Raw genomic sequence first — 23,991 nt, 5'->3', positions numbered from 1 at the left:
CAACTATTGAGCAGGTTCAGTCATCAAAACACCTGGAAACAATGGACCGACTGTATCTTGCATCTAGAATAGATGGTGGTTTGCACTAGAGTTAGGCCCAAGTTGAGTAAGAATGTATGTTTATTGATGCTTTGGGTAAATTTGAATTAAATCGGCCCATGGACCCACTTAGGCTGCACCTGACTTTGTGAATGTTTGTGACTTGACTTTGCAATATTTCTCCCAGAAGAAGCAAGACCCGAGAACAGGGGCAGAACAACATTCAGTGCAACCTCATGGCAATAATTCCAGCCCCATTAACTTTAGGGCTCCTAATACTTAAAAAACAGCAAAGCTACTCACCTTTTTAATGAAAAATTCAAAAATTTAATTTCAGAAACAGGAAATATTCTTGAAGTGGCTACAAAAAAGCACAGAATTTCATAATACAGAATAATATAGGTATTGTATCAACCATTCAGATTTAATTAAGCAAAAGTGTGAGGGAAATCACACCCACAAAGTTTATCTCATTCTGTTTTTGTCTTTCAATCAAAATTGCCATGAGAGAAAAATGGATAGAGGAGCTTTATTCACGTTCCCTCTAGGTATGACTATTCATCCTATGTGCGTGTAAACAGCATTCCTACTATATGCACATTTAGTTCACTTTTGAGTTACACAGGAAATAGGTGTCTAACAAGCTATCATGTAATCTGAGACTGTAAGAGAGGCAAGGGAACATATGAAAAATTAAGAGAAAAGAACAAAAGACCAATATCTGTTAACTTTATTTATACATAAAAGAATCTTTAGATACAAAAAATAATGCAATTAATAGCCTTATGAATACCTTTGCCCTCAAATTCTATGCAAGATGGTCCAAGACTTGGAGAGGGGCTGAGAGATGAGAGAGTATGGAGACAGACTTTGAGGACAATGAGGTTGTACATAAAATAGCTGTCACATCAGCACTAAGCAAATTATCAAATGGCATGAAAAACTTCATGTGTGAGAAGCCCTATATTTTTTATTTGAGCAAATCAATAAACCAATCAAATTCATTTGATGACCTCCTCAAGGTGAGTCTGCAGATATCCCCAAGGACATTCATTTTCCAAATTATCCCACTGCTTTCCTCATGTTTGGGATTATAACACCTGACTCAGGTGTACTTCCTCCCCTGCCCTCCTTTCCTCCAGCCCAGACACACACACACAGACACACACATGTGTTCCAAGCATGTGCTGTGCCCCTGTACGCCTCAGTTACATTTAGAGCTAGAGTTACACATGCAGGGAAGGGGAAGGGGGCTTATGGAACCTACTCTCTGTACCAGCTTAAGCCAACACTGGCTTTGGCGACTCATTTCTTGGAGCACGGTGAATTTATTTTTCCACCAGATACCCTCTACGCTCCAGACATTTCATAATGCTTTTTTAAGGAAAAAGAAAGTGAAGCCATGATGATATCAAATTCTTCATCAAGGCAAGAGGAACAAATTAGTGTTACTTCTGTGCTGGGAGAGATTTCTGTCAGCCTTAAAATTGTCTCCTGACTTATGACTGTAAGCATGGAGCAAATATGAGCTTGTCTACAAGAAGAGAAATTTATAAACCATGGCTCAGCTTTAAATATCACTTCTATTGAGCATAGCAGTAAAGAAGTCACATCAGACAAAAGTAAGCTCTCCAGTAACATATGCCAGGACCATAATAACCTAGACCTTTCTGATATGAGCTAAGTGAAACCAGGACTGTGGTAAGTTTTTGGCTGTAGAATGGAACACTGGGATCCTTGATGAGGATACCCAGATTACACAGAACACTTCTTATTCAAAGTTCTGCTGAATTAAATGTGTCTTGAAACTCATGGATCCACAGAATTTATACTCCTCTCAGATAGATTTACTTCATAAGTATCTGGCATCAGAGCATGAAGAACAGTGGATAACGGGGCCAACTGTTGCAGGGAATTTTTAGAAGTGAAAAATTTGATCCTGGTAGTCTTGTGTTCTGCCTAGAACAAGTATCTGAATGGTCTCCTACCCTCCAAAGGCCTTAAGTTAAACCAAGGAAACTAATCCACTTTGGGGAGAAGTTGTAAGAAGAGTAAGAGCAGTTAAATGAGAGAACAGAACTGATGCTGATGAGACAAAAGAAAATGGAACACAGCCAAAGGAACCCGAAGATAGTTCCTCTATGAGAATAAGGCATGCAGTCAAAAGGATGTAAGATCAGGCCAATCTGGGACCTCGCAGAGCTTCCAGAAAAGTAGAGACAAGAGTGAGGAGAGTATCTAAGGATAAGAGAAAGGGGTATAGGTATGATCTTGTCACTTAGCTGTCCAGCTCTACTTAGAAAGTCCTCAGTATGGCCCCTATTTTTATTCCATAAGCAAATGTGCTTCCAGAAATCTATTGTTAAGAGCATAAAAACTAAGAGTCCAGGAGAATGTGAGGGTTAAATATCTAAGGAAATACAACAAAGAAATTATCAGAGGACTCAAATTTTTCTCAGCATTATCAAGAGACACCCACAAACTGTCCTCACCCACCCAAGTGTCACACTTATTCAAGGTGCTATGTGGTCTGAAATAAAAAAACCACAGCTTGGCTCCAAGATGATCAAATCCCCCTCCCGACGTTGCTTGGGCCACAAAAATGTAGGAACTTCTATTCTGGTTGTTGATGATGATGATGATGGTGATGACACGGCTGTGGAAGAAAATAGCCACGATAATAAAGTTTAAAAATCTGCTTTTAAAGGTACATTTGTGTAGTCTTTGGGGTAAGGGACAAGATAAAAAGGACCCCACTCTTCAGAGTGGCCTAGGCTGGCCCAGTCCCTGTTACAATGATGACCATCATAATTATTAACCTTTTATTGAATGATAGCTACATGATTATTTTTAACCTAACACCTGACTGAAATGTGCTGATTCATTTAACCCTTAAAACTGTCCTTTTAGTTTTTTCTTTGAGTTTAGATATTTACCAGAAGATATATAAGACTTGGGAAACTTCTGGAGGAATCAAATCCCTCAGTAAAAAACAAACAAAAGAAAGAACAAACAAAAGAGCTGAAAAACTAACCACATGACTTGTATGTCTTCATTCATCAGATATTTACTGGGCTGCTGCTCTGAGCCAGGCCTTGCTGCAGCACTGGGGATACAACCACGCACAACGTCCCAGTGTTTACATTCCTGGGAGGAAAAGTAGGTGTATCCATTCTTACGGCTGCCACAAGAAGTTATCACAAACTGAGTGCCTTAAAACAACAAACATTTATTCTCACAGTTCTGGAGACCAGGAGCCCCAAAGCCAGGTGTCAGCAAGGCAGCTCTCCCTCTGAAGGCTCGAGGGGAGAATCTGATCTTTGCCTCTTCCAGGTTCTGATAGCTGTCAGGATTCTTTAATTTGTGGACACATCACTCCAGCCTGTGTCTCTGTCACGCTGCCCCCTCCTCTTCTGACTATACTGTCTCCCTTTGCCTCTTTCTTTTAAGGACATGTGATGGCATTTAGGGTCCACCCAGATAATCCCAAATAATCTCATCTCAATGTCCCTAATATAATCACATCTGTCACCATCCAAGTATATTCACTTTTTTGCCATATATGGTAATATTCACAAGTTCCATTGATTAGGACATGGACATAATCTTTGGGAGCCGCCAGCCAACCCAATTACAACAGTCAATAAACACATAAATAAATTCAGGTCATTATAAGAGTTAAGAAAACAAAGCAGGGAGAAGGGATAAGAGAGTGATGGGATAGTATTTTCAGTAAGGGGATTAGAGAGGCCTTTTTAATGAGGTGGCATTGGAGTCAATACCTACTTAAAGTAGATGAGAGAAAAGTCTTTCAAGCAGAGCGAAAAGCAAGTGCAAAGGCCCTGAGACCAGTTGTGTTTGAAGAGGTGAGGGTGGCAAAGAGATCAGTGTTGTTAGAACAGAAGTGTGACAAGAGATGGATCAGAGGCAGAATTTAGATTCTATTCTGAGTAAAACAGGCAGCCATTGGTGGGTTTAGAGCAGAGCAATAATTGATCTGGTTTATATTACCCTGGTTGATGTGTGGAGAATAGATAATGAGAAGACACCAGTGAAGGAGTCTGACAATTCAGGAAAGTACTGCAATATTCCAGGCAGGAGATAATAGTGGCTACGGAAGTGGTCAGAAGTGATCTGATTGGAGATGTATTTTCAAGGTTTTGCTGATTGAGTGGCTAGAGGTAAGAGTAATGGAGGAGACAAGGATGGCTTCAGTGTTTTTCTTTTTTGCCTATGTGACTGCACGCATATGAGCCACTGCCACATGAGATTTAGAGGATGGGGAGAAGCAGGGTTGGGAATCAAGAATTCCATTTTGGAATTTGAAATGCCTTGTAGACATTTAAGTAAAGACATCCTGTAGTCAGTTGCTACAGGAGTCTGGAGTTCAGGGCAAAACACATATACCTGGGTGTCATTGGTGAATAGCTGGTAATTTAAAAATCACCATGGAGTAAGTGTAGATAGAGAAGAGGACCTAGACTGAACCCTGAAGCACTGCAAAATTAAGAAGTTAGGGAGATGTGGAGGAGCCAGGAAACAGTTCTGTGAAGTAAGCTACAAAAAAGGTAAAACCATGAAAGTCTGCTGACCCAGAAATCAGAATAAGAAAGTGATTCATGTAGGGCGTAATCAATTGTGTCAAAAACTGTTGATAGATGAAATAAGATGAGCACTGAGAATTTACCTTTGAATTTGTCAGTGGGGCAGTCATTAGGGATCTTAACAAGAGCAATTTTCGTGGAGTTGTGGGTACAAAATCCATTTGGTATGAGTTCAAAAGGGAATCAGAAAAAAACAAATTGTAAACAACTAATTTAGACTGTTGCAATCAATTTTGCTCTTAAGGGAAGGAGAAAAATAGAGTCGTAGCTGGAGAAATTGTTGTTTAAAGATTGGAGGGTGGGAGGGAGGCTCAAGAGGGAGGGGATATGGGGATTTATGTATACATATAGCTGATTTACTTTGTTATACAGCAGAAACTAACATAACATTGTAAAGCAATTATACTCCAATAAAGATGTAAAAAAAAATCAGTAATATAAAAAAAATAAAATAAAAAAAAATAAAGATTGGAGATTCTATAACATAATATCATGCTGATGGAAATGCTCCCATTAAGAAGCAAAAACTGGTAATGCAGACAAAGGAATGAGTGCAAAAGGCAAATCTTCAAGTAAGTGAGAGAGGACAGGGTCCAGGGCCTGAGTGGTTGATCAGCTTCAGGTAGGAGCAGGGCAAGTCCTCCTTATAACAAAAGGGAATCAGGGTATATGGTAGATCTGTTAGTGTGAAGATGACCATGCTCTTCAGAGGGCTTTTATTTTTTCTGTGCAATCAGAAGCAAGGTCATCAGCTGAGAATGAGAAAAATGAAGAAGAACCAAGTTTGAGAAGGTATGGAGCAAACCCTTCAGAGAGTAATTGTCAAGGACAGCACTGAATTGCCCAGCGAATTTTCTAGGACAGCACTACCCTATAGAAATAAAATGCAAGCCACAAATTAAATTTCAAATTTTCTAGTAGCCACCTTAAAGAGGTGAAACAAAACTGGTAAAATTAATTTTAAGAATGTATTTTATCTAACCAAATATATTCAAAATATTATCATTTCAGCATGTATCTGTATAAAAAAATTATTGAGATCTTTTACATTATTTGTTTTTAATGATAAAAACAGTTTTAGTTTTAAAAGCCAATGTGCATTTTACATTTTCAGCACATCTCAATTCAGACTAACCGTATTCAAGTGCTCAAAGTCCCATGTGGCCAGTGGTTGCCATATGGGACAATGCAGTCCTAGGAAATGAAGTAGCACTAATGGAGGACATGAGGGTCCCTTGAGATTGCAAGCCATGAATTGAAGTGAGTTGGCATAGCCGTGTGTTATTCTTAAGCCATATTCAGAACTCACGAGCAGACATGGGAGTAGGAGGAGAGTTGGTCTTGACCAAGAATGGAGTTTTGCCAGCAGCACTCAACCAAAGGGAAAAAAAGAAGAGAGCAGCATGTACAACCAAATGATTATACAGACTGAGCAAAGAACATAAGCCACAGAAGTAAAAATGGGTGTGTGTGTGTGTGTGTGAGAAAAAGTGGTAGGGGCCATGGAAGTTCTAGTAGAGTCAAAGAACTTTTAGAATTATAGCTGCTATGCAATGTACAAAGATGTCTAGAATAATCCTTGCCTTCAGGCAAGCTGATCTTGATGGCAGGTATACCAATAGCCATGCTATAAGATGGTGTGTGATAAATGCCTGTGCAGTAGCACAAAGTGTGTTTTTATGTGAGTTCAGAGGAGGAAGAGCCCATGTCCTACTAGGATGATCCAGGAGGGCTCATGAAAGAAATGGTGAATAAATCAGGCCTTGAAGGATGAATGGGGTTTCAACTGGTCTGTGGGAAACACACTGCAAAGTGAGGAAAAAGCACAAGTACAGACAGAAAAGCAAAAATCTTCAATATTTCTTGGAATAGGAGTTATAAAAAACCTGTAATATTAATATTTATTGATAGGGATATTGATTACAATGGGAAGGCAGCCTATAATAATGCTATGTCTTTAGAGAAGAGTCTTGGAATAATTTCCGTGGGCAAAGACTGCACCATAAAGTACAGTGGTACCCCCAGAATACAATGTTTCCTAGGAGTGCGAGAACAACGTGCTAAAGATTGTTCCCAAGAAATGAATGCCCTTCCCTTCTGGCCCATCCTTTCCCCTATACACACAGGCACATCCATAAATACACACCTCTCATCTTTCATTTAAAATTCAGTCTCATAAATTTATTTCTCTTCTACGGAAATGGTCAGTTACATCTAAAAAGAAGCAATATATTTATCTTAAGATTGTGGAAGAAAATATGTGAAACCAACTAGGATTAGAATATGTGAGATTAAAAAGGCTTTGATTATTCTTATCACTTAATTGTTTTAACAGTAGGTATACTCTTACCATACAGACCCAGTTTATAATTCCTTCAGAAAACAAGCTACATTATACTCTTTTTATTCTAAATCTGATGCCGTTTCTATTAAAACTTTAAGGGAAAAGCAGCATTTCAATTTACTTTGGTTCTCAACGCGGTCACCATTAAACAACAGGAAATTTAGTTTTTCCTAAGCATGTGTAGATTTTTGTTGCAAAAAAAGTCACTCTCTCTTCTCCTCGCTCTAAATATTTAGGGAAATCTGCCAGTATGTCCACTCCCTCCTTTTTTTTCCAAGAATTTCCTACTTCAATGGGAATATTTAGAAAGAGTATGAGGCGCTAGCTGTTTTCACGTGAGACTTTAATAATACTGTACTTTGTACTTACATATCATATAGCCTTGGTACTTCAGAGCTCATTATCATTAATTTACAAATCAGTAGATGAAAGCACAAGGTTTAGAAGCAGCTCTTCGCTGCCCAACAGCAAGTTATTAATGCCAAGATTGGAACTCATAATTACTGACACATGTGGTGTGGTCCTACAACATCCAAAGATCATTCTCATAACATAAAATGAAGTGCTCAGTAAGTAGAACATATCAATTACCAAATATCCCATTTATTCAAAATAATTTTAAAAACCATGGAGCTCTAATCATCCAACAGCCATATTAAACCTCATAGGCCTACATTAGTATGAATGTAGATTAAGGTGTCATTCAATTAAAATTAATACTTAATATATATTCATTAATGTCTATACATATATAATCCAGTCAGTTCCACAAAGTGGAATATATTTCAATCAAAAAGTCAGAAAATATTTCAACACACTTAAAAATGTGAACTACTGCTTTAAAAATTTTTTACCAACATGCTATAATTCCCAAGGGTTACGGATGCCACTGGTCAGACTGCTGTATATGCTACCAAGTCTCTCCTTCCTGGGAATAAAAACATCCATTGTCTGCCCATCCGCTTAGGAATTTAAGGTAGCCAGTTCTCTTAGCAGTGCTCGCTGTGGTTTCAATTCCAGTGTCTTGAACACTCATATGTCTGGGAGATTCTGTAAGATCTGTCTCAAGGAAGCACAGGCTACCATGTGGGCATCCGAAGGAAGATTAGCAAGAGACTGAATCAGCTTCTTGACTATCATCTTCAAACACTGGTGGGCAGCATTCAAATCTCTGTCAAACTGCTGTCCTTCAATCTGTAGAGCCAAATGACTGCAGATGTTTCTAAACTCAACACTGTCCTGAAACGAAGACCAAACACAAACAATTAATTAGATAGGTTATGGGAGACAGTTGTTGTGTTTTGTGTACCCAGTTTCCAGTCCAATCTTCTGATGACAGAACCTCGATTTTTCTCTCAGAGAACTACTCTCCTCCATTCTCAGCCTATGTGGTTTGACCAAAGCTGACTCTACTCCACAACTCCAGGGACCAGGTTAATCAGAGCACATCATACCTCAGCCACTTGGACTGGCCAAGGATGGACAGATTACCTAAGGCAGACCAATAAGCCACAGTCCCAGGATATTTGTTAGACTGGGAAAGAGAAGTTCTGTTTAACTGGAGCTGTTGGAAAACATCTTGCCACCATAAGGAGAGAATTCAAATGAAAGTGAGGCCAACACAGAAAAAAAAGTAGAAACAAGAGATTAAAAGAGACTGATTCCAATTACATTTTCTGAGCATGTCAATCTAGCTGTACTTGAACAATAAATCCCAGGATTTTTTAGCTATCTGAATCAATAAATATTTCTTTTTACTTAAGCCATTTGGAGTTGAGTTTCTCTTATTTGTTCCTAAAAGAGCTTTGACGAATATACAAATAGACTTTGTTCTTATTATTCCATAATCACTGTCTTCAAGATTCCAATACAGGATTTGGTATTTAATGAACATGGTCCCAAGAAATGTCCAGTGCAGATTTAGAAATAGTTCACTGGTAGTTTTAAAGAATGAGCTAATTAAATAGATTTTTTTAATCCTCAAATATTCACATTCTAAAATCCATTATACGTAAATGGTTCTCTGAAATTATTCCACATCAGAGATAATGTTGACTATATGTTTTATTTTAAATACAGTTGATTCAGACAACACAAGTTTGAACTGCACAGGTCCACTTCTATGCAGATTTTTTCCAATAAATATGTACTACAGTACTACACTATCCACAGTTGGTTGAATCCGTGGATTTGGAAGCATGGAGATAGAGGACCAACTGTAAAATTATATGCAGATTTTTGACTGCTTGGGGGGTTGGCACCCCTAACCCCCCATCCTTCCAGATTCAAATGTACATGAAAATGACTCCCCCCAGACTTCTGGTTCTGGCACATGGCACATGTAGTTTCCCCATAATGCCTTGCTACTATATTCTAAATAATACAGAACAAACATCCTTTCTGAGCTTGCAAGAAAGTAATGGAAATCCCCAAGGACCGGGTATAAAAGAAAAGTAGATTACTTTAGCTGCCTGCCAATACCTATCAAGAAAAGAAAGTTGGTCTCTCTTGAGCTGGGTTTGGTATGGAAGGTAAAGTTGTCCCTATGAATTTGTAACTGTGGACCTATACTACACAGTAGTTCAAGTTTGTAGTTGTCCTCTATATCATATACATGTTCTTGGAACACTCATGCCAAGAAATTAATTGAAAAATTGGAACTGGTCTGAGATATCCATGGACACATGGCAAAAGCAAACAAAAGCCTATTCCACAGAAGCATGTTCACAACCCATGGCCCTGAGTAGCAGTCCCATAAAGCTCTGTCGAAGACAAACTCAGAATATGAAATTTCAAGGACAATCCACCATGATATAGTAGATGCAATGTAGGGCAGGATTAAACTCCAAGAATTTCATATATAAACTATAAAATATATTTATAATGATTAAAGATATAAAAGAAGAAATCAGAAAAAAAATGTCCGAAGAAAAAACAAGCTTGAAAAAGAAGCCAATACCACTTGTAGAAATGACAACTATCAGGACACATTAAAAACTCAATGTTAAACATCTGAATAAATACATATGAAGTGAAGATTAGTAAACTGGATGGTAAATTTGAGAAAATTACCCAGAATGCAAAATAAAGTCATGGGAAATATGAATGAGAAGTTAAGTGACATGGATTGACAGAATGACAAGGTACAACAGATACATTTCCTGGAGAGACAAGAAAAAGAATGGGGGAGAAGCAGTAGTCAAAGAGAATACTGGATAAAAATTATCCCAAATTGATTCAAATGATCCCAAATTGATCCTTAGATTCACGAAACAAAACAAGCTTTGAGCAGAAAAAGTTAAACGAAATCCAAATCTAAACTCATTAAGGTAAAACTGCTCTTAAAAGCAACCAGAAAAGAAAAAGACAGAGTTCGGTCTGGATGACCAGACAGCCAACTACTAAGCAATAACAATTGAAGATAGAATAGAACAATATCCTCAAATAACTGTCAACCAAGATTTTTTTTATTTTTAGTCCCACTAAACTACCATTTAAACATCAGGGACAAGTAAATATACTTTTATTTAAAAGCACAAAAGGAATTACCACAAATAGACCCTCACTATCAGATCTTCTTAAAGATATAATTCATAAAGAGGAGATTCAACTCAGAAAGAGAGGATGTAAGAAGCAACAGTGAACAAAGAAACTTAAAAACACAGTGTAAATCTGAAGATTTGATTAATCAAAACAAAAATTATAACAACTAACTTGCAGTTTAAAAAAGCAAGATGGTTCTAAAATGCCGAGTAGCAGTAACATGTAGGATGCAATGGCATTCTAAGGCATTGTATTATTGAAGACAAAAGTGGCAAAACTGATAAATTTCAGGCTTGTTAAGTATACATGTGAGAAATGTAAGGATCATCGTTAAAAGTAGAGGAATACGAGGCCCGGGAGGCGGCACCGAGCAGGACGGAGCGCAAGTGCTCGGCTGCACCTTCCGGGACCTAGCAAAGCTCTGCAGGCTTCGATGCCCCTTTCCTGCGACCCTCCGGAGACCGCGCTCGTTGCAGCGGACCGCGAGAATATCCGAAGGTGACAGCGTGGGAGATTCTATCCATGGGAAACCTTCCTTGGTGTACAGATTTGGAAAAAAAAAAAAAAAAAAAAAGGTATAGAAATAATAAAATTTCAAAATCAGCAGAGGGAAAAGGTATATCAAAACCTTTTTGATTCTACTGATAGAAGGTAAAAATGGAGAAATAAAGATACAAACATAAAGCAGATGAATAGAAAGCACCAAATAAATCACCTTTTGAAATGCAGTGGTTGCCAGGTTGGATTTTCAAAATCTATCTATATGCTACTTATGAGCAACACGTTTAAAACTAAAAACACCTAAAGATTGAAAGTAAATGTAAATATACTAAATATACATCAAGCAAAGAGAAGTCAAAATAAATCCAGAAAAATCATTATTAGGGATAAAATAAACTGCAATTAATAAGAGGAACTATTATTCCCCAAGAAGATATGACAGTTTTGTATTTGTGTGTGTCTAATATGATAATCTCAATTTACATTCAATCCCCAGACATAAAGACTGATTTTAACCCATCTTTCTCAGAAACTGATCAAACAACAGGACATTCAGCCTAGAGAGAAAGGATTGAAAATCTTTTCTAATCATAAGCTTGGTCTAATGGAGATAAGCAAATATACATTATTCTCAAACATCTATGTATTACTTATGAAAGATGACTTTATGATAATGCCACAAATCTCAACTAATATCAAAGTTTATATCACTCAAATCACAAAGCAAATAAATGAGAAATCAGTAATGTATATAACCTTCCAAAAACATGTATGACTTAATCCACTTCTAAATAATTCATAGGTCAGTGGAAAAAATAATTGAAATTTTAAAATGCTCTATACTGAACAATTATGGAACTACTATATCACAATTTGTGGGATGTAGCTCCAGTGAGAAAAGCATAGACTTAAATTCTTATATAAGTAAAGAAAAACCACTTAAACACTGAAAATCCCTGAGCTAAGAATTCAACTCAAAAACTTAAGAAAAATAGATAATCCAAAAAAAAAAGAAGAACTAAAATTGAACCAAAGTTTGATGAGGAACTAGTTTTCTTCCTACTTCTGTGTAGAAAGAGAAGCTATTCTTTTCCCTAATAAAAAACTCTCTCACTTGGGTAAGAAGAAGGGCCTGGGTTTCTGGCAAAATGTTTATTAGAAAACATCCTCCAAGAAACAAAACAAATATCCATTCATTCAATTCAGCAAACAACAGCAGCAGGACTCCGTGTGGGCTAACACAGTACAGTCCCCTTATTCGAGTATTCACAGGCTACCACCCTTCCTGTTTTTTTTCTCTTTAAAGCATTCTTGCTTCCCTGCCTTTGAGTATTGCTCATGTCTGTTCAGACGGTATCAAGGGGCTACTTAGATAATCTGTCCCACAGTTTATGGGGTCACCTATATTACTGCAGCACGTTGCTTGGGAATGAGAAAGTAGGGGGAAAAAATGACTCTGGACTACTTTCCCAAGATCCACATCAAGCGAAATGGTCCACTTGCTTTATAGAAGTAATCCAACTCTAAGTACAAAGTGGAAGGATCAAAGACAACATGCAAAAGGAAATTTGAAATAGAAGGAACCACTGAAATGTGTGCTGACGTGTGCCTATTAGCCAGTCTGCAAAGGCATTCATCACCCAAAGAAGATTAAAATGCCTTTAAAAATATATTTGTGGGCCTAAAATCTGAAGTCAATTTCACATTTACTGTAAAGAAGCAAAGAAGGGATCTTTGGGGGAAATTATACATACAATAAAATTCCACTGCTGGGCTGTACTGGTCCCTGAGGCCCTGGGTAAACTTCAGATCTCTGGCGAGCTTTGCAAAGTCTCTTTATTTTACTATTTTAGTACAGTATTTCCATTTAATCCTTTCTCAAATATATTAACAGTCAAAGAAAACAAATTAATAGGAATAGGCTTTCCATGGGACTCTTAAGCCAAGGAAGGGAAAAATAAAACAGGTGGTCACTTCTCTTCCTTTCTGGAAGGTCTGAAAGCCAACTATGGATCCAGTAATCATGGCTTCCAACCCAGCTTCTACTGCAGAAGGTAGGAGCCACCAGTGACAGCCTTAAGGCAACAGCCTATTAAATGGCTCATGGACTTTCGGTGGAAACTCACATGATCAATATTGGTGATGATTTCACTTATGGTGCTTTCCACTCAATGACAGAGTATATCCTCCCAGCAGCTTTTATTTAGCAAGTCCCAGATGCTTCCAAAAATGATGTAATATCTTACACTGTGCTTTGAGCGCTTTGCCAGAATTAGAACATGATGGTGCCTGGGCAATCTTAAAGCAGGTTTTGGAACTTCTAAAGCCTTGTGTAATCTCAGATTTTTGGACATGAAATGTATTGATTGCTACAGGGGTCCAAATCGATGGCCAGCATTTACATTTTAAAGTGAGTAGAGGGACTTCCCTGGCGCTCCAGTGGTTAAGGCTTCGCCTTCCAATGCAGGGGGTACGGGTTCGATCCCTGGTCGGGGAACTAAGATCCCACATGCCTCATGGCCAAAAAACCAAAACATAAAAAAAAAGAAGCAATATTGTAACAAATTCAATACAGACTTTAAAAAATAAATAAATAAATAAATAAATAAAGTGTGTTGAGATAACGTCTCGTGACTCAACTAATCTACTGGGGTAATGGCCTCGGCCTATTTGCCTCAGTTAATAAATCAGTTAAATTTATTTCAAACATGTATCTAGTCTCCGCTACATGACTTATTACTACACTAGATAAAAGACAATAAGACATGGTACCTGATCTCTAAAGAGCTTATAACTTAGTAGGAGAAATGAGACACATACAGCATATCTCTAAATGTCCAGTGAAATGTGATGAGGGCTATGGAAAAAACACAAAAGCCCAATCCTATAGAAGAACAGACATTTATAGACTCACAATCTAAGCATTGCACAGAGTTCATACAGAGCTCATTCTGTGGGTGAATCCTTTCAGTAGCATACCTGATGTGCACTTGTCCAGAATTTGCTTGGCTACACTGGAGAAACTCATGTGCTTAGGAGGCAACCCATTAGAAGAGATGACTCTAGCTTTTAGAACATTTCTTCCTAATTTTTAGCTGAAATCTGCCCTGTGGTGGGCAGAATTGTGGCCTCTTCCCAGACCTGTGAGTATGTTACGTTACATGGCAAAAGGGACTTTCTAGATGTCAGTTAGGAAGGGCAGCGCTCCAGGCAGCTTCAAAGGCCCCTGGGAATGCAAGCTCAATCCTTCACAAGTACCGGAATAGCCATCAGAGCCCTGGTTCTATCCTTTAGGTAAGCCATCCGTGCACAAGTCATTTTATCTATGGAATATTCAGTTTTCTCATCTGTAAAATGGGAACAATAATAGCTACCATGAGAAGTCAAATTAGCTCATGAATATGAAAGCTCTTTGTATTTATAAAGCATGCCATCAATCTAAAGTTGTGAATAAAGTACTCCACTAAATGGGAGGTCAGTAAGAAGAGGAGGAGAGGAAGAAAGTGTAGAAGAGAAAAGAAAAATATTCTCTACAGAAACTTGGAATCTAACTGGTGAAATAAAACCTATTAAAACCCTTCAGTGGAGATGTGACACAAAATAAGATTAAGGCTCAAAAAGAGTAGCCAAGTTCACCTCAGATCCAACAGAATGTCTACCATCAAAAAAACTGAAAATAACAAGTGTGGGTGAGGATGTGGAGAAATTGGAACCCTTGTGCACTGCTGCTGGCAACATAAAAATGCTGCAGACACTCTGGAAAACAGTATGGAGTTTCCTCAAAAAAATTAAAACTAGAATTGCCGTAGGATCCAACAATTCCACTTCTGGGTACATATCCAAAAAAATTGAAAGCAGGATCTCAAAATGATATTTGCATACCCATGTTCATAGCAGCATTATTCACAACAGCCGAGAGGTGGAAGCAGCTCAAGTATCCATGGACACATGAATAGATAAACAAAATATGGTCTATATATGCAATGGAATACTATTGAGCCTTAAAAAGAAAGAAAATTCTAACACATGCTACAACATGGATGAACCTTGAGGACATCATGCTAAATGAAATAGGCCTGTCACAAAAGGACAAATACTGTATGATTCCTCTTATATGTGGTACCTAGAGCAGTCAGACTCATAGAAATAAAAAGTAGAATGGTGGTTTCCAGGAGCTGGAGGGAGGGGGGAAATGGGGACTTTTTGTTTAATGGGTATAGGGTTTCCAGATTTGCAAGATGAAAAAGTTATGGAGATTGTTTGCCCAAAAATGTGAAGTACTTAACACTACCCTTAAAATGGTAAATTTTGTTTTGTATTTTTTTAATACAATTTAAAAAAAAAAGTGGTTGAGACCATCAGATTATTGCCAGCCTTTGTAGAAGGGAATGGAAATTTGGATGAGGCATCAGCAAAGTGGTAGGTGAGAAGGACTGTTATAGACACTATAAGAGAGGTGGTGTTGGAGAAAGCAGTATTTAACTCATAGGGAAAAGAGATGGCCCCACAATGAGAATGAATGATACCAGCAAAGGCTTGGAGCCAAGCAGCGGCTAGGACTGGGAGGAATCCAGTCTGAGAAAAACAGAGCTTCGTGTTGCCTATCAGGATAAGCTAGTGCAGAAAGCCTTGAATGTCACAGTCAAGTCCCTGGAACTTCTGAGCACGGGAGGAACATGGCAAACCAGTGTCTGAAGAACACTGGTCAGGCCTATGAGCCTGAGCACCTACTAGGCGCCAGGCTCCAAGCAAGGCTCCTAATATACCTTATTTCACTCAGTCCTCACAACCGTCCGTGAATGAGAGATGAAAAGAAATGCTGCTTGGAGAGATTAAATGACATCCCTAAATCGCACAGCAAGTAAGTGGCAGAGCTGGAATTAACCTCTCTCTCTCAAAACTCAAGTATTCATCAAAGACACCCCAAATCAGAAACTGGGCCAGATGCTAGGATGACACAGAGAGCAGAGCTCGCCGTCCAGTGCTGGGGACAGACTAGTGAATGGGAAGTACAGAGCTGCAGATGCCACCATGGGGTGAACAGGGACACCATGGAAGCAAGCTGGGAGGCACCCAACTAGCTTTGAGGGAGAAACAAAAATGTCTGTATGTGAATTGTTTCATGTTTGTTTTCTGGCTATATTCATGCTATTTTTCTTAAGGTTAACTAAGTGTTACAAAGCTCAAATTGGCAATGGTCATATCCAAATTGAAGACTGTCCCATTGGTCCAGCCCTCTTCCCTGCAACATAGTTGAGAGGGTGTGGTTATCTGGAAGGGATTCAAGGCATGGAACCTTCCACGCCCCATGTAAAGCCAACTCCTAGCTAATTAGAGACCTCCTAGTTGGAGCTCTCCCTTCCTCCGGCCTGTTCTCTCCTACCCAGTGTAAGAGAGGTCTCAGAAAATCCACCCCACTTGTACTTTTCTGCATGGTGCATTGTGTTTATTAGGAATGTGCACTTCTGGAATCTTTGAACAACTGAAAATGCACCTGCGAAGTCCAAAAAGGAAAGAAAAGTTAAGCCCATTTTTAGCTTCTTATTGAAAATAAACACTCCCATCAAAACCAAAGGCTTAAAAGCAAAAACAATCTAGCATTAGGAGTCAGTTTCAAAGCTTGTTTTCTGAAACCAACACCAATAGATAATAAAGTCAAAAATATAATATGACTTTATAGGCTCTATAATGCACGTAATTTTAAACAATACACAAAGAAGTTTTTTGGGTTTTTTTTTCTATCACATCATCTTCAAAATCACTTCTAGATCTACACAAACTATAAATCAATTCATATTCCCTTTACCCCTGGCTTTAAAATAAATTGGTTCTTTACAAAACAGTCATGTCTTGAGCTATATTCTCTTATAATGGCCTCCACAAACTTGTTTCTTCTCACATTTTTCCCTCTCACTCTCCCTGAATGCCTGACGTACTCTACAGAGAGTATTAATGGAAGAAAGAGCTTTCCTCCAGCTTTCTGTGATGAGGTCTGACCTTAATGAACTTCGGCCTGGACAGCAGACCACTCTCCACTAAAGTTTCCCAGGGCTGGGAACTATGAGGGAACACAAATTTCTTCCCTACACCCAACACAACCCTCCATGCTAGATATGCACATAAAATGGGAGTGTCGTTTCTCTATTTTAGAGTGGCGTTATGAAAACCATACTATCAGGAACAGTATACTACAAATTGCCCCAACTGCATTTTGTTCATTGACATCTGGCTTTGAACAACAAATTCACAGGGCCCAGATCAATCACCAATTGCCTAAACTCTAGGTCAATCTCAAATAGATATGCAACTTCGTATTAATAAAACACCCAGTGAAGAACCGCGGTATCTGCCAGTCACCATAAAAAGTCTGTCGTCCACAGGAAATTAAACATTTTTACTTGTGGTGTACCCAGTGTAAACGCTCACAAGTAACTAAGGTTCCTTATGCATTTGCTTTGGGTACAGTACCATTTTCATCAGAAAAGTCTAATGAAAAGCACTTTGTGATGGATACAAGCACTTGATTCAGGTATGCTCAAAAGGCAAACCCCAAAATTGTAAAATAAAGCAAGGCAGCATTTCCACAAGACATTAAACATAAGTAGGTTTGTTTTAGGGCCTTCCTGAAATATCTTTCCCTAAATGTTCATTTCAGAAAGCTTTCATGTCCTGATTTTCATATCATTCGCTTTATAAGGAATGACAAAGCTATAACTAAGCTACTTCTAGAGCTGTCACTTGGCCTTTTCCTAACATAAAAGCACAATTTTGTCCCAGACAAAGAGCAATCCCCTGGCTAAGGCTACTAATAATATAACCATGAGAATTTATTTCTTCAATAGAATATTAGCAATTTTTAAAGACACAATCCCAAATTTGCAGAAACTGGCTTCACTAACCAATGTTAATGGGGAAAAAAAGCACTCATCATCAATGTCTGCCTCTGAGTAACTCAATATCCACACTTGCAATTTGCAAAAAGCCTTAGCAATGACTGTGAAGCCAAAGCCAACAGTTTTACAACCGCTGTTCTTGCTCTGTGGAATGAGAAAACCAGCATGGACCACTGAACGTGAGAGAATTATTGGTACCAGAATTAGTTAATTGCAATGGGTGAGCTCACAGGCAAGTTTTATCTGCAATGGCAGGAAAGTTCTTCTGCCTCTAAAAGCTGGCATCAGCCATTGTTTCCATGAAACTTGCTTCAGAACAGAACTCTTGGAAACCGTAAATGTTTTTAACTATCAGAGGAAGACAGACAAAACTCAACCAGAGTGACTTCATGATTGGCTTAGTTAATGATCTCTTTGGGTTGGTCATTTTTAGAAGTTTTTAAAATCCTAGACTCTCTTCCTTCTGGTGCTCCACACATTTCTATGCTCCGTTTGGGTGGCAAGTATTATATAGCATCTTTGCTAGTATTACTAGTTTGATAAAGATTTCCTACGTTTACCTGGGGCTTTTTGTCACTATGTAAGGTGACCATCATTAGAGGAGACACAAATCACCCAGTGTTAGGGACTGAATTGCGTTCCACCAAAATTCATGTGTTGAAAACCTGACTTGCAGTGTGACTGTATTTGGAGATAGGATCTTTAAGGAGGTAATTAAAGTTAAGTTACGTCATAAGGGTGGGGCCCTAATCCAATAGGATTGGTGTCCTGCAAGAAGAGGAAGAGACATCCAAGATCTCTCTTTCTCTCTGGCACAGAGGAAAGGCCATGTGAGGACACAGTGAGAAGGTGACAGTCCACAAGCCAGGAAGAGAGCCCTTCCCAGAAACCAAATTTGCTCTTGAACTTCCCAGCCTCCACAACAGTGAGAAAATAAATGTCTGTGGTTTAAGCCACCCAAGTCTGTGGCATTTTGTTATGGCAGCCCAAGCTGACTATGATACTCAGTGTGCAGAATGACTATTGCAGCCGAAGTGGTGTGCAGTGCATGGCATGTATGACCGTGCCCTGACAACTGTGCACTCTCATGTACTTTACTTCAGTGTAATGTTCATAACACCCCTATGAGCTAGCACTGTGATTGGTAGAAAGAGTCAGACAAAACCATGTTTGGATCATGGGCCACTACTTCTCAGCTGCAGGCTCTTCAGCAGTTCTAAATTCCTCTGAGCCTCAGTTTCTTCCCGTAATAAATTTTTATCAAGCTGGTTAACTCCATCCTTTCCACCAAATTTAACAAGACTCAGTTTTGTTAAGCATTTTTAACCACCATGAAAAGACTCATTTCATGTTTGTTTGTTTTTTTCTGCATGAGTTCAATAATCTCTAAATGCTCAAAAGGAATATCAAGTGTTGGCTTCTTTAAGAAAATAGTAAACTACTGTAAAGATATGCATTATTATTGTGGTGAGGGTTTCTCTGCCTTCAGGCCTGAAAATTTCACTCCCTTAATTCTGGTGGTTTGATCAGCGAGTCACTCAATGGTCACATCTCTAAGTCAGTCATCAGCCATGGGCTAAAGCTGACCTCTGGAAAGTGAAGGCTTCCTGGAAGTCTCTTTGGGTCATCCTAACTCTGTTTTTGTCAACAGTCTCGAAAGTAAATACAGAGTTCAGGAGTCAGATCCATCAATATCAAGAATGAAATATAATAATAGTCAATAAGACTACTGAAGAAGATTGAGGCATCAATCAATAATAATAATAATAATAATAAAGTTCAAAGGTATTGCAATTTACCATGAGCAGCCAGTAGCTAAGACTTCATATGCATTATCTCAATAACGTTAAATACCACTGTTCCCACTTTACAGGTGAGGAGACTGAAGCACAGGAAGGCTAAATAACTTGCCCAAGAGTCTGCAGCAGGAAGTGGCAGAGTAGGTTTGAAATGCTTCATGGGACCGGATCGCTGTCCTGTGCTGTGCTGTTCAAGTGAGTCTTCCTCCTCTCTGTGGCAAGGAGCGCCATGGAAGAGATCTGATGTTAGGGAAATTTCCACACACTTCCAAGTGACGTGCAAGCATTATTTCCTTTAGCACAAAACCTCCTGAAACCGTTCTCATGTATAAAATCAATCTGCATGTTCTTAATTTAAAAATATGGAGAACACTCATCCAAATCATTTGAGTTAACACCAGTAATGATGATGCCAAGTCTGTATAACCAGCCCCCCTGGAGAGACAGACTGCTGTGTCCTTGAGCCTAAATGCTTTGTAAGCATTACCTTACAGACCCAATGGAGATAGTGCCTTTTCTCCAAACAGCAAACCAAAGCAAAATTTCAAGATGCTGGCAAGGAGACAAATCATCCAGAGAAACCTCTCCCTGCTTCTCTCCATTCTGAAAGCACTGGCTGTTCTCAGGAGCCCTGAAACTCATTACTCCCCTGTAGGTGAATAGCAGACTCCAGTAGCAAGAATGTTGAGATCCCTGTTCTTTTTTTGTTGTCGTTGTTGTTGTCTATATTCTTTTCTTTTGGTGGGGGGGAGTATAATTGCTTTACAATGTTGTGTTAGTGTCTGCTGTACAATGAAGTGAATCAGCTATATGTATACATATATCCCCTCCCTCTTGGACCTCCCTCACCCCCCATTCCACCCACCTAGGTCATCACAGAGCACCGAGCTGAGCTCCCCGTGGAGATCCCTGTTCTTAATGGGGACTCTGGGTGCCTCTAGAAACACTGGCAGCAATACATCCAGACATCTGCACGTTTGCTCGTGATGGAGAAGAAGGGGACCAAGACTCAAGGGGCTGGGTAGGTGAAGGAAGATTTGAGCATATTTATGGATTAAGAGGAATTGGCAGAGTGGAAGCACTAGAAAATACAAAGAGAAAGGAAGGAATTGAGAGAAGAAGTCCAGGGGCAGATGAAAGATTTGCTCCAGCACTTAAGAGAAAGAATTTATTTGGGAGGCGGAGGGGGTGGGAACCAAACAGTATTTCTTTATTAGAGACAAGAAAGAAGATGATTGGAAATGAGATTTTTTTAGGTAGGATGGAAGATATTTGTGTCAGATGGCCTCAATTTTCTCAGTAAAGGAGTGAGAGGGTTGAGGTTTGGATGAAGAAAGTTTGAGGAGAGTAGAAAATGTTTAGGACAAAAAGTCAAGTAGAGAGGGTTAAAAGGATTACCAAGTAGAAGTGGCAGCTGCATTAACCTCAAGTGGCATGATTTATAGTCCAGAGCAGAGGGCGTCATTGCTCCTCAACTGGGTCAGGCCCTCTGACAACGGTCTTCTGACCTGACCTTGCCTCTGTGATTTATCAGGGTCCTTCCTTCAGTCATATCAATGGCTGCCTTTTGCCTGCAAGACAGTCCAGGTCCTCAGCATGACCCACAGACCTTTTCCCACCTGACCCCACCTAACTCTCCAGCATCCTTTTTTTGCCTTCTGCCATATTGAACTAATTTTAGTTCCCCCAAAGCCCTAGGCCCTTTCATTGCTTCTTGGCCTTGGATCCCACAGCTCCTCTGAAATGCTTTTTCCCTTTAATGCCTGGAGAGTAAACATTCTTTTTTTTTTTTTAAAGGTTACCTCCTCCAAGATGCCTTCCAGGATCACCCAAGGTAAAACTGATCACTCAGTCTCTCCTTTTGCCAACCTACCTGTGCCCTGTATATGTTCCTAGCATCACAGCGTACTTCATGTGTATCACAGCTTAATTGGCAGGATTTTTTAAATTTCTTGGTGATACAAAATAAGGTACCTCTTACAGTCAAGAGCACTGGTGAAATGCAGCTTCGTTTTTTAAACTTTTCAGAATGAAGCAGTGCTTCACATCTGGAGGCGATCTTATTTCCCCTCCCACCACACACATTTAGCAGTATTTGGTTCTGTCAGTTGGTGGGGAGGGTATGCTGCTGGCATCGACTGGGTAGAGGCCAGGGATACTCCTAAACATCCTACAGTACATAGGACAACCCCACAGCAATCATCCAGACAAAAATGTCAATAGTGTGGAGGTTGAGAAACCCTAGTTTAGAGTAACAATATTTATTCAGGTGTATGCTATGCTTTATTTTTTTTTATTTTAAATCAATCTTTTACAGTATATAGTGCAACCTAATATATATCAATGTTTTCCAAACTTTGGCTTGTAGAGCAAGAATAGCAAGTCTTGAGAAATGCTCTTTTTTCATTACCCCTCCCCCATTTCCTTCCACTAGACTCCCCAGGGAATGAATGAAGCAATGTTCCAGATCAAAATTGGAAGACCAGAAGGTCTCAGAGAGATCTGTGACCTTAAGCCAATTAGGTTAATGGCAAGGCCAAGACTGGATTCCAGAACCCCAGATTTCCACAAACCCACTCAGCCTGGGAGGCAGCTGCTCTGTTCCCTGGCTAAATCGGCTAACACAGCTTGGTACCTTAAGAGGAAACTGTGCCCTACAAATATGAGCTGCGTGACTTAGCAGGAGTTTAGCATGAGTATTCCTGCTTCAACACCCGGGACCCAGCCCGCTCTCACGCTACTTTATGAGAATTTAGGTTGACTCTGTGAGGCCCCCGAGCTCTGTGCGGAATTGGATTTATGCAAAAGTAACTGCGATTCATAAGTGTGAAGGAACTTCAAATAACTGTAGGTGATTTCGTCATACAAAAGGCAGAGGGAACTTAATACGTATATTTAAGGCTCTGGAGAAACGGTTTTTAATTTGAAAGGGGAGTAGGTGGAGCTGTCCTCCATCTCTAGAAGCTGCACATGTGGAAAGGGCCAGAGGAAGGTTTTGGCAAAGCCTTTCTGCATCTCCGTTCTGCAGTCAGGTGTGCCCCCAGTGGGCCCTGAGTTCCCTGTCCCAAGTACCTAATCCCCGGAATGTCACCTCCCTCCTTCCCACTCCGAGGTGCTGAATCTCTGGGGGAAGCTCGACTTTGGATCCTGCGACTCCGCCTCGTCTCCATCCCGGTGCGCTGCCCCGCCCCAGGGGGAACCTGCGCAGGGGGATGGATGCTGGAGGCCAGACTCACCTTCAGGTGGATGGGGATGGACCGCTCCTGCTGGAGGGGGCCCAGCAGCGTCTGCTCCACGCTGACCAGCTCCGAGGTCGAGTCCACCACGCGGGCCAGCGAGCTGCGCATCGCCATCTGGGCCAGGGTGCAGGGCCCGCGACCCCGGGGTAAGGGCAGCAGTTCCGCGCCCCCCTCGGCGCCTCGCACCACTTCCACCTCGGGGGAGCTCGCCCGCGCCCCGGACCCCACATTCCTGGCCCCCTTGCCCCCGCCTTCCTCCCCGCGCCCCTGCCTGGCACGGGCCAGCCGTGGGTCTGAGCGACGCTCTGGGGCGGCGGACACGTGGTCCAGGTCGCGTGGGCTCCCGGGGGCGCCCGGACCATCCCCCCAGCCCCACTCCTGCTGCAGAAGCTGCAGGGTGTGCAGAGCCACCATTTGGTGGCTGATGGAGGCCACTAAGGGCGCGGGGCTAGCCATCGCCTCCGCCTCCGCCCGCGGCTCGGCGCGCTCCGCGGGCAGGTGCAGCAGCGAGCGAAGGAGGCGGGGCGTTCGGGGTCGCCGGGGTCACTCTTCCTAAGCCGCCGCTCCTCCGCCTCCTCGCCTCTCTGCGCGTGGGGCCGGTCCCGCCCCCGCCCGCTGTCGGTGACCTACGCTGGCCGCTGCGTTCGCTTCAAGTCCGAATAGGCTTGCTCGGAATCAAGGCTGCCTGAAGTGCTGCTTCCCGTACGCCTGAAAATCAGCCAAATGCTGGGCGCTGGTTCCTCCTCCTCTCCAGGGCTTACGCTGGCATTGCCGCTCTGTGTGGATGCGTCTATCCGCAGGGATACCCCGCCCCCGTCTCCCCTGAAGGATGCCTACCGCTGACCGTTCACGCCTTGAGGACTGGGAATGGGGGTGCACGGGTCAAAGACCCAGCAGGAATCGGAAAGTGTGGAGTGCCAGAGAAAAGCTCACAAAACGAAAACTGTGCTTGATCTTCTTCCCTCCCTTTCCCAACTGTAGGGGAATTTTCAGGAACTTCGTGGAGTAGCCTTCAAGGCTCCTGTCCCC

General features: G+C 40.7%; 1 protein-coding gene across 1 annotated transcript; it reads right to left on the bottom strand.

Moving 5' to 3' along the window:
• Positions 1-883: 883 nt before the first annotated feature.
• On the bottom strand, positions 884-23,707 carry DLEU7 (deleted in lymphocytic leukemia 7). The gene is made up of 2 exons (XM_082365711.1): positions 22,960-23,707; positions 884-8,226 (listed from the first exon to the last, which is right to left on the bottom strand). The coding sequence occupies exons 1-2, from the start codon at positions 23,416-23,418 to the stop codon at positions 8,020-8,022; spliced, it is 666 nt and encodes a 221-aa protein (XP_082221837.1). The 5' UTR covers positions 23,419-23,707; the 3' UTR covers positions 884-8,019.
• Positions 23,708-23,991: the final 284 nt, after the last annotated feature.

The sequence above is a fragment of the Balaenoptera borealis genome (assembly GCF_965194805.1).
Source record: "Balaenoptera borealis genome assembly, chromosome: 18".
NCBI classification, from domain to species: Eukaryota; Metazoa; Chordata; class Mammalia; order Artiodactyla; family Balaenopteridae; genus Balaenoptera; species Balaenoptera borealis.
This window is presented reverse-complemented; position numbering and strand designations above follow the sequence as displayed.